Source organism: Paramisgurnus dabryanus, chromosome 5 (assembly GCF_030506205.2).
Source record: "Paramisgurnus dabryanus chromosome 5, PD_genome_1.1, whole genome shotgun sequence".
NCBI lineage: Eukaryota > Metazoa > Chordata > Actinopteri > Cypriniformes > Cobitidae > Paramisgurnus > Paramisgurnus dabryanus.
Window position 1 is genome coordinate 8,676,251 of NC_133341.1, and position 18,387 is coordinate 8,694,637.

General features: G+C 36.5%; 1 protein-coding gene across 1 annotated transcript in view; it reads right to left on the reverse strand.

The window, feature by feature from the left end:
• Positions 1–16,775, reverse strand: part of sv2ca (synaptic vesicle glycoprotein 2Ca) — a 36,287-nt gene extending 19,512 nt beyond the window's left edge. The window contains exons 1-4 of the mRNA XM_065263015.2: positions 16,634–16,775; positions 11,452–12,119; positions 3,859–4,039; positions 2,392–2,543 (exon numbers count right to left, since the gene is read on the reverse strand). Coding sequence (XP_065119087.1) covers positions 2,392–2,543; positions 3,859–4,039; positions 11,452–12,037 — 919 coding nt within the window. The 5' untranslated portion in view covers positions 12,038–12,119; positions 16,634–16,775. The remainder of the gene's footprint in view (positions 1–2,391; positions 2,544–3,858; positions 4,040–11,451; positions 12,120–16,633) is intronic.
• Positions 16,776–18,387: the final 1,612 nt, after the last annotated feature.

The following is an 18,387-nucleotide window of genomic DNA, read 5'->3' on the forward strand; positions in this document are numbered from 1 at the left end:
AGGATACTTAAAGGTTAAACTGAAAACAATAATTTACTCACTCTCGTGTCATTTAAAACCCACATGACTCTCTTCTGTGGGACAGAAGACGACACCAAACTGCAGTTTTTGATACAGCATTTACATTTTAGTGCACATAATGCAGCATTTTCATAAGGTGAATAATGACACAAAAGTAAATAGATCGTGTTTAGGTTATGTCTAGACGTATGCCTTTCACACATGAGCATTGGTTGCTAATTAAAGCAAAAATAATGTACAGATTGAGAATTTTGTTTCTTACCCCTAAAACAGGGGTTTTAAAACTGTGGGTCGGGACTGTAGGGGTGAATGACACAAAAACAGTAGTTAAACTAATAACAAGCAGTGACAATGTTGTTGATCAGATATACCAATAGTAGGGCTGAGCAATATGGCAAAAATGCAATGAAAAGATAATAAGTTTGTTATCTTCCCTTCACTTACAATTTTTTTTTTTGAAACTTGAAATTGCAATTTAAAATGCATTGAAATTGTGAACTGTTGAGGTCAAACAAAGTCTATTCAAAATCCTGGAATGTTTTCCTCAAAAAAAACAAAAAAAAACAAAACAAAAAAAAAATGCTTTTTCTTCTTCTGATCAAAGAAAGACATAAACATTTTGGATGACATGGGGGTGAGTAAACTATCATGATTTTTTTGTTATGAAAGTTGCATATTCCTTTAAATGGGACATATCATGAAAATCTGACTTTTGTACTTAAAGGAACAGTATGTTAGAAATGTATATCAATTAATCATAAAATTGCCCTGATATGTCACTAGACATTAAGAAATCATTTTCATGTCAAATACTTATATCACTCACAACAGTGGTCTGGTCAGGATATTGTCCTTTAAAAAGTGGAGTTGCAGCCCTCAACTGATGTTTATGTTGTCATGTTGTGTATTGGCCACCAGTTGTGTGGTTGCAGTACCAGTTTTAGCCACAAGTTTTGTGATTGCAATACCAGTTTTGGCCACAATCCTACATACTGTTCCTTTAAGTGCTATAATTGGGTCCCCAGTGCTTTTATCAACCTAGAAAATGTGAATAAGTCAGTAACTTAGTTTTGATAAACCATTCTCAGCATGTGAAAAATAAGAAATTGAAATTTGGCTCCCCTGGTGATGTCAGAAAGGGGATAAAACTGCCCCTCAATCTGCACTATCCAACCACGGCACTGCCATTTAGTGCAGATATCAGCTCATTTGCATGTTAAATGACACATCCAAAACTGCACATTTTTGCACACACCTACAAAGTGATCAGTTTAACTTGCTGTAATAAATGATCTATATGATATTTGAGCTAAAACTTCACATATGTACTCTAGAGACACCAAAGATTTATTTGACATCTTAAAAAGTCTTGTGAAATGTCCATTTAAGGTTATCATACTGCCAAAATCTCATATTGGCCCATCCCTAAAAGTGCTGTGTCTTTAATGGCTTTTATATTTCAAAGAACATTTATTCACACAGACTCCAAATTGACAGAGCTTATGTTGACTTTCCATTGATTTTCCAGGCATACAGACTTTCTAATACTCTCACAGTCTCCGTGTCTGACAGTTGTCCCCTTCCTGGGCTCCACTAAGAGGCCATTCATAAATCAAGGTTGCTTTTTGCTTTGTCTCACAAGGCAAGGAGAAAAACCTCATTACGATCTGTTCAAAGAGAACAAAACAGAACAGCCCCCCTTATAAGAGAACGGTCTGTTATGGCTACCATTTTGAGGCTACCATTACCATTTGAGACCCTTCGCGGTCCTATCAGCTTAATTTTTCCTCGCGTACCTGCTATTCCATCATTTTGTTACTGATGAGTGCAGCTTATTTCCAGACTGGAGGTTCTCATAAATCATCAAGCTATTCCTTCCCCCACAGGAGTGACTCCATCCTTTAAATATCCCTGCAGTGCTCTGTTTCTACATTAATCACCTAACCTAAAGCTCCACTGTTCTCTGTTCCCTTTACAATGAAAACCAGCTGAGCGGACAGGCCTCAAATGTTGGAGGAAGCGCAGACATCTTGACCTGAGCTCGCAGAGAATCTGACTCTAGCTGCGATGTTAGATTTAAATGGAAATGAGAAGAGAACACGTTTGTTGTTATCTTCGCTTACAAAAAGTACAAAAAACCCAAACATTTAAAAGTCATTTAATGGTGTAAGACCTAAATCAATTGTGAATAGGCCTGTAAAATATTATTATTGGCGATACGGTATTGACAGTCAGGAAATTCAAACTATCGACCTCACTTTCAGCTTATAACCCTGACTCTCTTAACATTATGCCATGACAAGCTAAATACAATAAACAAACCTTGTATGCACCTGATAACAAAAACAAGAATAAGCATAATTCTCTTACCGTAGTGAGGTATGATGGCCCAGGCCATGGCAGAGGCATAGATCTCTCCAATCATCCAGAACATGCAGAGCCAACTCAGGTGCTCTCCACGCTTCTCTCTCGCCAATACCTCAGCAAAGTATGAAAAGACAATGGGTACTGCTCCTCCAATCCTAATGACAAAGAGTGAGAAAGACAATAACATTTTGTTATATATATATATATATATATTTTTTTTTTTTTTCAAATAAAGATGATAAAGAATGTGACAATCTTAAAAATTAGTACCAATAGAGAGCAACAGGTCAGATTTAGTTAAACACTATCATTTAGTTGTAAAGTAGTTGAAAATCTGCCTTTTTCCATGTTTAAGTGCTATAATTGGGTCCCCAGTGCTTTTATTAACCTAGAAAATGTGAAAAAAAACAACCCAGTAACTTAGTTTTGGTAAACGGTTCTCTGCAAGCATGTAAAAAATAGATAATTTAAATTTGTCTCCCCTTGTGATGTCAGAAGGGGATAATACCGCCCCTTAATCTGCACTATCCAACCACAGCACTGCCATTTAGTGCAGTGATCAGCTCATTTGTATTAAAAGGACACACCCTCATACCTACAAAGTGGCAATTGTGACATGCTTAAATTATCTGTTGTTTATTTTGAGCAAAAACTTCACATACATACTCTGGGGACACCAAAGATTTGTTTTATATCTTAAAAAAAGTCTTGCAAAATTTCTCCTTTAATAAATACAACAATAAAGTGTAACATACTCTTTGCATAGTCTTGATGGTCCCACCAATATTATTGTACCCATGTGGACCATTTTAATTAGCAACAACATCTTGTGAATACCCATTAGGCTGTGCAGACCTCAGTGCAAGTCATTACAGTCTGATTTATTAAAGAAATCACAATAATCCAATTATGACCGCTTTAACCGTGAAGAGAAAAAAGAATCGGGTAGTCAAGAAAGCAGCTCTGCAGCAACTATTGATCCAGCCAGATATAACATATTGGCTGCCTGAAAAAGACTATTATCCAAAAAAAAAAAGGGGGATGAGTTGATAATGCTTACACAATACTGTAGTTTTTCATGATTCTAAGACAGAAATCCATGTCAAGAACATTATTTCACTATATCGTAACATGCTACAAGTTGGAGAGGTATAATTGATTTTACAAGATTGTGTAGAAGACAAAAATGTCAAGAACCATAACATGATTTTTTCTAAAATCATTTTGCTTCTGCGTGATGCTACATACACTCCACTAAATGTCATTGTAAAGTTTAAGATGGCTTTTATATCACCAAGTAGAACATAAACAAAAAAATGCACCAAGAATGTCCTCAAAGTTTTTATGTTTTGAAGACGCACCACTCAAATATACTGTATTTTACAAGTTTTGCAGAATGTATTATTGTTTTTTTAACCACAGAACATAGATATATGATTATAGATCTTGTGGGGTGAAATAGGGACTCACCCAAAGCCAGCTATCATGCGACAGATCAAGAAGAAGCCATAGCCCTGAACAAAAGAAGACAGGAAGGCGAAGAAGCCATTCACAGACATGCATATGAGCAGACACTGTCGTCTGCCCACTTTGTCAGCCATGCCACCCCAGAAGAAAGCCCCTACCATCATCCCCAGGTACACAATGCTGCCTATAGTAAAGAAAGTGAAATAGAGGAAAAGAATAACAAGTTTAGACAGAAAGAACACACAGCCTACAAACACATGCAGTCAAAAAATTATAGTTCACATGGGAAGTCACTGACAGGACATGAGGTGTGCATTTTAATGTGGCCAAAACTACAAAAAAAAGGGAAACTTTTACTTAGATAATATCACCCAAACTGGCAAGCCCTGTCATGGACTAACCACCTTTCCAGGGTGTACCCTGCATGTAGTCCAAGATTCTGTTATAGGCTACAAGCAGGGTACCCATGGACAAAATCTTTTTAAATAAAACCTAACCCACCCCAACGCTAACCTTAACTGAACCCTTAAATGAGAGGGAAATGATAAGAGAAAAATTCCGGTTGTAAGATTAAAGGGACACTCCACTTTATTTTGAAAATATACTTATTTTCCAACTCCCCTAGAGTTAAACATCTGATTTTTGTTGTTTTGGAAAAAAACACAACTTTTAATTTTCTGTCTGGCTTAGTACACAATATAACTACAAAAGAGTCAAGTTCTAAATAGGAAAAATATCGAAACTCTTAAAGGAATAGTCTACTCATTTACAATATTAAACTATGTTATTACCTTAACTAAGAATTGTTGATACATCCCTCTATCATCTGTGTGTGAGCACGTAAGCGCTGGAGCGCGCTGCGACACTTCGATAGCATTTAGCTTAGCCCCATTCATTCAATGGTATCAAACAGAGATAAAGTTAGAAGTGACCAAACACATCAACGTTTTTCCTATTTAAGACGAGTAGTTATACGAGCAAGTATGGTGGTACAAAATAAAACGTAGAGCTTTTCTAAGCGGATTTAAAAGAGGAACTATATTGTATGGCGGAATAGCACTTTTGGGAGTACTTCGACTCGCCTGAAAAGTCTCCCTTACGAAAATTAACCATGGTTTTACTACAGTTAAAACCAAAAAACCATGGTTACTGTAGTAAAACCATAGTAACTACAAAATAACCATGGTTTTGACAATCATGGTTTTCAAAAACCATAGTTAAACCATAGTTAGTGTAGTAAAACCATGGTTTTGCTGATAGTAATCAATACACCAAAAAACCATGGTTACTACGCTTTTACCACAATATAACCATGGTTAATTTTCGTAAGGGCTGCTCCCCTTCTCCCTCTCATAATGGGAGAGGGAGGGTGTTAATGCACCGAGTCAAAGTACTCCCATAAGTGCTATTACGCCATACAATATAGTTCCTCTTTTAAATCCACTTAGAAAAGCGCTACGTTTTATTTTGTACCACCAAACTTGCTCGTATAACTACTCATCTTAAAAAGGAAAAATGTTGATGTGTTTGGTCACTTCTAACTTTATCTCTGTTTGATACCATTGAATGAATGGGGCTAAGCTAAATGCTATCGAAGTGTCGCAGCGCGCTCCAGCGCTTACGTGCACGCACACAGATGATAGAGGAATGTATCAACTCTTCTTAGTTAAGGTAATAACATAGCTTAATATTGAAAATGAGTAGACTATTCCTTTAAGTTATTTTTGAGCGCAATGCTAATGGTCTAATCAGATTCAATGGATTATGCTAAGCTATGCTAAAAGTGGTACCGCCAGACCCAGAGATCAGCTGAATGGATTCCATAACACTAAAAACCAAATGTTTAACTAGGGGAGCTGGAAAATGAGCATATTTACAAAAAAATGGAGTGTCCCTTTAAACTTGAAACAAACTGTAAACGTATTTCTGAAATCTGATTGGTTTGTTGTCTCAGGGTCAACATAATGTTGTCTTGAAGACATCATTCACTTGACAAAATCAGGAGAGCCGCTACGCTACTGACTGTGAACTCAGCATATACCATACATTTAGCCTAGCCAAGATTTCAATGATCAAAAATCTTCCCAGTGCTAAACAAAAGAGGCAGAAAAGGAGAGACGATAATAGCAGCAGAAAGAAGTGAGCTACACCACATTCGCTTTTGCGATTTCAGACTTTGATGATTCTGGAAGTAGATCAGGAGGAAAGCACATGTTCTCATTTATTCATGCCTTTACAAACATTAATCACACCATAAAGCTGATGACTCACAAATAAAACACAATAAACTGTTTTTTTTTGTGGCGTGTCGTTCATGAACGATTCGTTCATTTTGAACGAATCTTTAATATGACTCGGGACTACCGAGTTGTCTCAGAGAGTGATTCGTTCATTTTGTGTTGACCGTGCATGCGCATTGCGCAACATATGGGCTCTGAATCTGAAACAGAAATGATTAGTTCATCGTTCTCTTGAGTCTCGAGATCGGGACAGGTTCGAGTCTTTTGTTCTTCCTGTCAGTCCCATACTACCAGTACCGGAAAGAGAAATGATTAGTTCATCTTTCGAGTTCAGGTTCGGTCGGGTCCGAGTCTTTCGTTCTTCAATAAGATGGAACTTTTATTTTTCAAATAATGTTTTTGCACATATTTTGTATTTAATTTACTAAATATAAAACAATATATGATACATTCAGACGCAATCAATAATACGAATCTAATGTTGTATTTAATGTGATATACCAGCGGTCACGTGACATAAGGACTCGGACCCGGCCGAACCCGATCTCAAGACTTGAATGAACTAATCATTTATCTTTCCGGTACTGACAGCATAGCCTCTATGAGGCTGACAGGAAGAACGAAAGACTCGAACTCGTCCCGAACTCGAGAGAATGATGAACTAATCTTTTCTCTTTCCGGTCCTGTGATGTATATCATACTACACAGCCTGGCCGAACACAGAGAGTCAGTAAGACAGTGACGAGTTGACAACTAACATCTGTAAGTTAGACACGGGAGGAGGCGTACAAATGTGATAAATATGGAGTTCCGTTTCTTATATTTTGGCTTTGGCTGCATTACCATGACTTGTACACGAGGACTGACTTAGGAGTAAGCTAATCATTTCTGTCTCTTGTGTATGTTTCAGAGCTTGTGTCAAGAAATAATGAAATAAGGATTTTTATTTCTCATAACTTGTTAGAAATGTCATATTTGTTTGCATAAGTGGTTAATTTGGGGTAATTTGTGAAATTATAGGTAATCATATTTTAAATGAACGAAAAGAACGAAATGACTCAAAAAAAGATTCGTTCATTTTGATGAACGAGATTCAAAGATCCGAATCAGAAAAATGATCCGAACTTCCCATCACTACTATTTTTGCTACCTGCACTTTATTTCACACCTAATAGCTTATTTTTTACTTCTTTATCGGCTTTTCAGTTTGATTTGCAAACCCTGATAAAACAGATTGTTTAAGTCACAGTAAGTGACAAGGAGTCAAGATTAAAATTAAATTGTACTTAAGTTATTGCTCTCTCTCTCTCTCTCTCTCTCTCTCACACACACACACACACACACACACACACACACGTGCGTTCTGGTTTCCATGTTTTTTGGGGACATTCCATAGACGTAATGCATTTTATTCTGTACAAACTGTATATTCTATTCCCCTTACCTGCCCCATTCCCTAACCCCAACCATCACAGGAAACTGTCTGATACCTTAGATTTTCAAGAAACATCATTCTGTTTGATTTATTAGCTTGTTTCCTCATGGGGACATCAAAATGTCCCCACAAGGTCACAAAAATACTGGTATTTCTATCTTTGTGGGGACAATTGGTCCCCCCAACGTGATAATTACCCGGCCACACACACACACACACACACACACACACACACTTAAGAAGCTGTGCGTGTCTTGTAATCTCTGCAGTAGTTTGATTTCTCTGCAGTTTACCCAAACTCAGCATCCAGCAAAGCACAAAAAGAGGCCGATATCGGAGGAAATGGGAGAGTGGAGCAAATAAAGAAAGAGAATGACAAACATAAAGATGGTTGTGTAGTGTATGTGATACTTTAGATAAAACAGCATCTTATTACCACAAAAATGGACTACTGGATAGAAGCCAAAGGTAATAGAGGATATCCATTAATGTAATTGCTTGATGCCGCAAAATTGTTTCTTCTTCTTTCTATGGAAGACTAAATGTCCTTTGGGTAAAATTCAAAGATTTTAACAAGGATAACCACATGAAGTGTGCGTGATGCCTTCAAGTAGTTCATGTAACTGGCTACACTGACACAGTCAGTTTTATATAAATATCAGCAAAGAATCAATAAAATGTTCTGTGCATACAACACATCAACCGCATATATCTCCAAATTCATAAAAATCATACACTCTAAAAAAATATGGGTTATTTTCAACCTAGCATTGGGTCAAAAAGGGATTAACCTAGCAGCTGGGTTAAAATTAACCCATAAATGTTTATATTTGACCCAGCATGGGTTAAATTACAACCCAGCAGGCTGGGCTTGTCCCTTTTTGATCCAATTCTGGGTTGAAAATAACCCAGCATTTTTTAGAGTGGTTTGATTTGGTTTCCATATTCAACAGTGTGTGAACATAACCTATGAATAACCCAACCCCCACTGTGCTCACAATATAGCTTTGAAGCATTCAGGATCCTTTTAGTGACCTAATTCAATTGTATTACCTAATCTATTTAAACTGTTAAGAACCCATTCCCATTCAATGTCATACGCTCACAATCACCCTCGTGTTCTCATAATATAATATAATATAATATAATATAATATAATAGGGCTGTTGTAATTGTGATTGGTTGAGAAATGTTCCACATGTATGCATTATTTTTTGATAAACGCCCACCTGACCTGTCAAATATCTTAACATGACAACCAGAGCAATGTTTTAGCAATGTGTGTGGTAACGGTGGTACAGTATAAGCGAAATAATTGATTTCGCTCCTTTCAGTTATTTGAAAATAATGCAAACCCACAGTGTAAAGGCAATCCGCTTCACGTCCAGTCGCATTACGACACTGGGTGTTCATTATTTTCTTATTCAGTGGCCCGTCTTCAATTATTCCTTACATATAATGTAATATAAGTGAAGTGTATTTCTGGTAATCTTGAGGTGCTTTTTTGAGGATTGACAATATTCTTTTTTGCACACAGAGACCTTTTTGAAAATACCAGTAAATTGGTATGATGCTATGCATGAACAAATAATAAGATTACTGGTACTGTATAAGCATGTACAGTATAAGGACAGAATGCACTGACATATGCAGTTTGCTTTGGGCCAGTAATAAAAATCTGCCACAGATGACACGTTTACATGGCACTGTTTATGGAAAGAACTGTTCAGTTTGAAATAATCTCATATGACGTTGAGCAGCTACATAAATGTAAACTTTAGCAATAAAATGAACATCAACAAAAATACTGCATTTGTTTGAAAGTCATTCTTTGAAATGTTTATTTAAACACTAGCGGCAGCACAGACCTACAGTATAAGGGCCAAGGCACAACCTTTGACAACATCAGAGCTCCCACTAAAAAAAGGTTTAAAGGTGTTTAACTCTTTTTGGCTGAACAGCAGCACACATTTCAACTGATGGCCGTATAAGGCTATCTGCGGCACAGTCAGTCACGGCGGACTATGTACGATTATGCTTTAAAGCCAACAACAGAGTAAGGACAAAGAGAAAGAGAGAAAGCATGAAAAGAGAGGGTAGCCGAGCATGCCACACAAAGCCCACAAGGCTCTCCAGATGAGTGCATACAGGAGAAGAAGAGAAAGCTAGAAAAATAACAAAGATTGAGAGGGAGAGACATTGAGACTTAATAACATTGACAAAACACATAAGAAAGTAAATTGATAAAATGATCCTAATTCACGTCAAAGACAGCTGGTTTGAACTACAATAACACACACTTGCATTTTTTGCAGAAAATTAAACAGCCACTCCGTATAATAGAAAAGTATAGTCACATTTCCACAGTATATATATATATATATATATATATATATATATATATATATATATATATATATATATATATATATATGGAAATAAGTTCTTCTCAAGTCGTTCCTTGTTCCGACGTATTCTTCAAATATATTGGAATATAAATTGTTGGAAAGGTACAAAAGATGTCTCTGGGATGGTACATTTTCAAAAAGTACCTAAAGTGTCCGTATTACTGGAACCTCAAAAAATCAAAAATACATTGGTATCTCAGAGATATATCTGTACCTATATGGTACATAATAAGACAGCGAGAGACGCTCGAATTGATTTTACCAAGGGGTTGATGTCCTCAGGGCAACCTATTGTGTTGACCCAAGGACAACATTTTTCTAAATAAAACCTAAAGTCCTAAACCCACCCCAAACCCCAACCATAACCAAACCCTAAAATCAGACGGACATGATAAGTGAAAAACAATGGTCTAGAAATAGCTAATCCTGGTTGTAACAAACTGTTAACCTATTTCTGAAATCTGATTGGTTGATTGAAATGTTGTCCCAGGGTCAATATAATGTTGCCCTGAGGACATTAACCACTTGGCAAAATCAGGAGAGCCGCGAGGGACAGCTTTATACCTATATTTTTAAAGTGTGCACATACTAATCCGACTGACATTTGAAACATTTTCCTGATAAACTACATCACAAAGTTTTTACCATCTAACTTTTTTTTGGGTAAAGTTACACAATACAATCAAGACATAAAACTTTGGACATTTTTGACGGTGCTAATGCTTGTTATTGTCACTAAAAAGTTTTTGCTGAAATGCTGGAAAAATATAAAATTGTCTCCCAGCCTGATCAGCCTTTCATTTGTGGTTTTATGAAGTGGTGAGTGTGAATGTGTATGACACTGTGGATGTTACAAAACATTGGGATTCACCATGAATATAGGCATACAAACTGTCAAGGCATGGAAAGGGACACTAGTAAATTGTAAGAACAGATTGATTCTGTATCTTAAAGGAAAACACCACCGTTTTTCAATATTTTACTATGTTCTTACCTCAACTTAGACGAATTAACACATACCTATCTTTTTTTAATGCGTGCACTAAATCTTTGTACTGCGTGTCATGACTGTGTTAGCATTTAGCCTAACCCCATTTATTCCTTAGGATCCAAACAGGGATACATTTAGAAGCCACCAAACACTTCCATGTTTTGTCTATTAGAAATACTTTTACTTGAGTTGTTACACCAGTAAGTATGGTGGCACAAAATAAAAAATTAAGTACTTTATTGTATGGCGGAAGAGCACTTAGTTTGCAGAACTTCGACCTCGGCGCGCAGTAACATCATCACTCCTGGCTACTCCCCCTCACGCTTAAACTTCCGTCAATATTACTTTGTACAAAGATTAAGTATGCGTATTGAAAAAAAATAGTTATGTATTAATTTATCTAAGTTGAGGAAAGTATCTAATAAGTAAAATATTGAAAACAGTGGTGTTTTCCATTAAAATTGACTACTACTTTATGCTTCATCATGTCGCTATACGATCATTCATTCATGTTATACTTACCTAGCCAACCAGAAGATGAGTCAGGCACACACATATCCGTCTCTGCACTGGGTAGAACAAAGCCCACCACAAACACCTCCACACCATCTGACATGAGTGCCAGGCCTAGCGTGAAGAACAGCTGCCACTGGAACCGCCCATGTCCACACTCCTGTAAGATGAGTTCATACTGCTGAGCCAACTCCTCCTCATCCGCCTGCCTCTCATTCTCCAGCTCTCTTCTGTCCTTCAGGCTGTCTGAAAGAGGCTGCCCCAGTGCCACGTGTCCATCTGTGGCCTTTGCATCTGAGGGAATTCCCTGGTACTCCCCCTCATATATCTCGTCCTCATCATCATGACCCTCGGTGGCATCGCTGGATCCCTCTTCATCATTAGCATTAACGCCCATGTAGCTCCCATCCGGTTGGCTGTAGTAGTCATCGTCTTCATCCTGGAAGCGTTGGTAGGCTCGGGTGTGGGAATACTCATCCGATGCACGGTCCACAACTTTGTTGACCTTCTTAACTGCTTGACGTTTAGCCTCCTTTGCAATGTCTCTGGCCCCCTTTGTGAGAGAAGAAGTGTCCCGTGGAGCTGTGATCTCCATGATTAGAAGGTGCTGGAGAGAAAGAGGTCTGCAGACACTACAAAAGTGCAGCTTTTACTCGTCTTGGCTCTCATGAATGAGTCTAGAAGAAATATAAGTATTGTGTGATATATTGAGTATGCTAACACAGATGCTATATATTAATGGTTTACGGTTATTATCATAGGACAGAAAACGTTAAAGGCAGGGTGCATGATCTCTGAAAGCCAATATTGACATTTGAAATCACCTAAACAAACATGTCTCTACCCCAATAGAACCTGGACCTACATTTGATAGACCTGCCCCACACATTATGCAACCCAAGGAAAGATGTCGGTTAGTAGACACGCCCCTTACTGCTGATTGGCTACAAGTGTGTTTTGGCCTACCCAGTATCACAAAGTTTCGTGATATAGTCACGTATTTTTTTATTCTTTTTTCGTGATATTATCACGAATTTCTACCTTTTTCCGTGATAGTATAACGAATTCCTGTTTTCGTGTGATTATCACATATTGGTTACTCAACTGCTTTTTCCTATTTTTAACTCTTTCACTGCCAGCATTTTTCATGATTTTCACAACAGTTTAATGCCTCCCAGAAAATGCTCCTTTTTAATAAACATACAATATATGAAATAAAAGAACAGACCCTCTGCTTTCAAACAAAAAAGTCAGTTTCATCCTACCTTCATGTGTTCTGTTTTTATCACCTCTCAAATATGTGAAGGTTTCATCAAAAACACAAAATTTTGAGCAAAAAGCAGAGATAATTACATTTTTGTGAAGGACTTTTAATAGAGATCAGATGCAGAGCGATCTTTAAAACAAACACAGACATACAGCTGTTTGCCCTAGGGCAATACTTCCGGTTTTTATAAGTTGCGGATTTTATAATAGCGGTATTGCAGATTGACGAGATATCTGGTCAATGGCGGGGAAAGAGTTAAACCATTGTCGCATCGGTTTAGGGTTAGATTTGGTGCTTGCATTAGAATGTCACTTTATACATTGGTTTATACTATTTTTTCAGATTTATTTTTTTATATGTCGCCTGGCGTTAGGGTTAGAGTTGGGTTTGGGTAGGGATGTCATTTTATGTAAATCTAACCCTAAACTGCAGCGACAATGGTAAGAAAATAGGACAAACAGTTGAGTAACCAATACGTGATAATCACACAAAAACAGGAATTCGTTATACGATAACGAAAAAATGCGGAAATTTGTGATAATATCACGAAAAAAGAATAAAAAAATATGTGACTAAATAACAAAATTTTTGTGAGACTGTTTTGGCAGGCGGCCCGACTCCCTTTTCCAAAGTGTTTTTCAAAAATCACACACTCCGCCTTTAAGTGATTCAAAGATATTATCACAAAATCTACTGCTTAATATAAAACTTCCTCAGAATAAAGAAACACATGGGGTTCATTTGTTACCCTCCTACATTTACATTTGTTCATTTAACACCATAAAATTACCTATTAAAAGCACTTTGCCAGAAAATGTATACTTTATTACATATTAATAAATTATATGAATACAAATAAAGTTATAAATAAAGTTAAATAAAGAGTCGTTGCTGTTTCAAATGAACTGAGGGAGAGACATATGTGTTTCACTACACACATAGAATAAAGTTATACCATATAAACATTTCCTGAAGGGCTAAAAATATCACATAATTATACAAAACAAATTCATTATTGAGAAAACACTGACCTATACGTATTGAAAATTGCCAAATAAGAACACTTTGACTAAAAAGCTTTAGCAAGATTGCTATAACAGAGGATATTAAGTTTTGGGGTTGAATAAGGGCTTAATTTCTAACAATTGTGCATTTTTAATTCATATACAAATTCATAAGAAATCGCCAGCTTATGTTTTTATGAGATTGGTTGAAAAATCCCACAACAAGTCTACAAATGATTCTATATCTAACATTATTTGACATACAATTAAATTCAAGTAATTTTTATATTATGAAGACTCTAAATAATTTGCACAATGAAAAGCAGCAACATCTGCAATGTTTTGCTCATTTTGACAGCTTAACCTATACCCCAAGTGCACAGTTTAGATATAGTCGGTCACAAACGGACTGAAAATAGGCCCTGCACTCTTGATGGCCTCTGTCTAAATGATGGATGGAGATACGGTTCAGTTTGCTTTCCCTGGTGCATTGAGAGCCAGCAGGTTAAGCACTATATGCAAGAATATTATAGTGTCTTTTGCAAGCTGGCACGTTTAAAAATGTTAAGAAATTGTAAAATGGACAAATAAAAATGAAAACCCATGAAAGATAATTTACTGTATTTTCAGAATGAGAACAAAATCAATGAAATTATTTTAGTTATATTTTAGACACGTAGGGATTTATTCTTTACAGAACTAAAGATTGAACAGTGAAATTGTAAGAGATTCTGAAAAGACACAATTGACGAATGTTGTCAATGTTACCAAAATATATAAACAGTTAATGTTTAAAAAAACAGACTATTGTATTTTATATGAGCTGGGTTTTGGGAAAACTATGTTAAACGCTAAAGAAGAGAGAAAAGAGTGACTGTCCTTTTTACTGTTGTCAGGCAGTGTGAAAGAGCCAGGTTTAATCTCCTAATGGTTTTTAGAGAAAACACAATCGCATTAAATCAAAAAAGTGAATGACTTTGTAAGTAAGAGTCCAGGGCGTCTTGTGCTAAAAGATTACTTGAGGACAATTGGTGCAATGAATCTTGCATATAAACTGTCCGGCACATTTTGACCAATGAATGGACTTTTCACTTTTAATCGTTCATGATCACTACTATGGTTTTAAAATGATTTAAGCATTCTATTTGCATGTCAGTACCGATTAGTACTTTGGATGAATTTATTGTACAAAAGTTAAATGTCAAACCTAAGTTGTTACATAAAACCTGTTCTGTACTACAAAACCTTTAGAATAAGCAGACATAAAAAGTAGGCTTATAAAAAGGTTGAGGCATTTTTAATCTTCTTTGTCTATGTTAATAATGTCAAAATTATGAATTAAAATCAAAGTTTTTGACAAATGGTTCTTTATAGAAAAGGGCATCATAAGAACGTGCATGGCATGCATGCTAAAGAGATGAAATAGGATGATGTTTTATGAGGCTTGTCGCTTTCAATCACAATACGGCTGGCTGCGTCACTCTGCAGGTAATTTAATACAGGCTTTTCTCAATGGACAGAGCCTACACAGTGATGGACCAGCAAAAGCAGAGTGATGCTTCTTACAAGCATAAAAACTACACTACAGGGGCAGAACCCACCAGATTCTCATAAACACCATGTGTTCTCATTCATTCAATGCACATGAAATGGAGAGCAAAAATAAAATAAAAAACAGTTATTTGATTATCAGGTTATGCTAAGTATTTATCAAACACACAGACATTAACAGAAAAATGTTTTTTCGGAGTGACATAAATAATACAGGACATTGATTCAGTCTTGCTTGCTATATCATTTAGATCTAACTTTTCATTGCTTAAAAACAGCCATATTTGGCAGACTTTATTAAAGCAGAGATTCTGATGAAGTACAGTCCTCAAGGATACAACCTTGTGGCTTTAGTGGAGTGGAGTGAGTTTAAGGAAAGACTGCAATAAAGAGCTGAAAAGGCGTTTGATTGTTTATGATTAATAGGAATAGCAGGTAGAATGTAAGTGGTCATCATCAGCAGTCTACTTCAGGTGGTGTTTAGTTTCAAGGTTTACGATTTCTTTGAAAATACAGTTAGTGATGCTATTTGTTTTTTGTTTGTTTTTGTTTTTTTTTTTTTAGTAAAAAAGCAGACATTAAGCAACAATGGTCACCTAAATTTGGTTATTCTTTAAGTTGTTTGTCCTGTAAGATGTTCGTCCCAAAACAGATAGTCCTAAGATATTAAAAAATACAGTAGCCTAACATGTAAAAATGTAAAAACAGAAACAGAATAATTTTAGCTAAAGTGATATGTACAACTTAACGAGTTTAAATGTATTAAACTTTTTCACAGTTGTTACACTGTTGGGAGTACTTAACGCATAAGAAAGCATTAATAAATGTATAGTATGAAAGGATAATATTGACTGCCCATTAAGTCCATTGAGTCCAAGCAAAGTTCTCTCTCTCTCCCTTCCTTTTCTTCTCTTTCGCTCTCTGCATTGCCTGTTCTGCCCGAGGCGGGCGATCCGCGCACTGTGCTCTATTCAAGCCCGACCAGTCGTTTTTGCTCATGTCAAAACTGATTTTTAGGGGTGCAATGATTCTCATTCCTTCCCCACCGCACACTCCGCTCCAGTAATTTGGTGATAAATTAAGCATCATTTAGAACGACCAAATGTTACAGTCAAGTGTAACTTTTAGACAGCCCTTTAAGCACTTTTCAGTAAAAAAAAATCGTAAAAGGATAAATAACTTTTGCTTGTTGACCAAACTGAGCTGTCCAACAGTAGCTATTCCCTAACTCTTACATCCACTAACAAACTACGTAGAACTTGAACGTCATTAAGATTTGGTAATTTCAGATTTTTTTATATTTGTGCTCTCTCTATAAGTTAATAAAAAAATGGATTGCAGCTATAAACAATATAAACGGTTTACTTACCCTTTAAAAAGAGGAGCGGATAAGATGTCGATGTTGGCTAGGCTATCCATTACTCTAAACGAGACACCACCCGAGTCTAATGAAAAGAGATTTATTTGTATCCTAGAGATATCCAGCAAATAAAGCATTCGCTGCAGTTCTGTCTCTGCAGTACTTTGATAGAGAGAGAGAGAGAGAGAGAGAGAGAGAGAGAGAGAGAGAGAGAGAGAGAGAGAGAGAGAGAGAGAGAGACCAAGTACTTTGCTGTGTGTAGTAATAACGCTATGCGGGCAAATTTACCTTGCGGAAACACCGCGCGTGACGTTAAAGAAACCCCCATAAGCGCTAGTGCTGGATTTATAGGCATACCCTATCCATTTGAAAATTAAAAATTGATAGATTTTTAAAAATGACTTTGACTTTATCGATTGCTGTCAAAATTATAAACACGAACTGAATATATCTCGTGTTGCAGGCAGCAATTCAGAATAGCCTATGTTGCAAACATTTTAAACAGGCATTTTCAAAAGCCAATTACCTTCATAAGTACTTTACAAAAGTAGGCTACGTATATGGAATAAAAATGTGAATTTGGGAGCTTTTGTGTAAATATAATAAATGATATCAATGTGAAACGCATACAATTGAACGGGAATTCACACAGGACACATCCTTTGATGTATACCTGGTATACCTAAATTCTTGGTAATATGTTTTCACTACAATTTATGACAATTGAGTGCAGCAATTTTACTTGTAAATGTATGACTATTATGTCTGTTTAGGTAGGCTATAATACAGGCCGTATTCACAATTTTTTTATCAGAGTTTTCCTACTGTATATATAGCTCCTGATGCACTGTCAGAAAATAAGGTACAAAAGCGATGGGACAGTACCATTTAAAAAGGTCCTAATACCATTTAGGTATATATGTTCCTGTGAGGTACCCAATAGGCCTATTCATTTCATGTACAAGAGTGTATGATGTATGCACCCTGTATACAGTATTAATCTGTACTTTGTGGTGTACTTTTAAGTTCTTATGTCTACATCACACAAACAATGAGAGTCTCATTTACAAGGTGTCTCATTTATAAACCGTGTGTACACACAAAACAGGGCTGGAAACATGCATACGCCAGTTCCCACGAAAAGGTTGTGATCTATAAAAAACAAACTTGATGGGAGAATGGGCTTGCAGGGTGGGATCTGTGGATGGTGTACACACACTTGCAGGTGATCTGTGTTTATAAAGGGAACATTGCTTAATATTTTTTGGCATACGCTATTTTTGGCATTTGGGTGCACATAAACTTTTAGTAAGGATCCTACCCCAGGTCTATTTATAATTTAGTTATGTGCTTGTATAGATGACAGAAATTTTTGTGTGTGTGTAATCTTAGCAGCAAGGATGTATGAATCATTGTCCTCTAAATGAGCTAATTTTTTTTGTCTGTGACCTTACGCTTCTGTGTTTCTTATTTATGACAGAGCCAAAGAGATGGCAGGGCTCTGCGGTATGATCATTTATAGCAGGAATGATTGAAAGCCATGAAGCACTTAACTTAATGAGCCACTCCAGAATATGGACTTCCAGCATTGGATCCATGTGTCCCCATGGCTACGTCAAAGGGGTTGCAGCCTGTTTTTCATATCTCAGGACAAAAAGACGTAAAGCTTAACATTATTATTTAAGTCAAATCACAGATCTGTATTGTTGTTGATACCGCTGTTTCCATAGTCCTTTGCAAATAATCATTTATACCACAGCTAA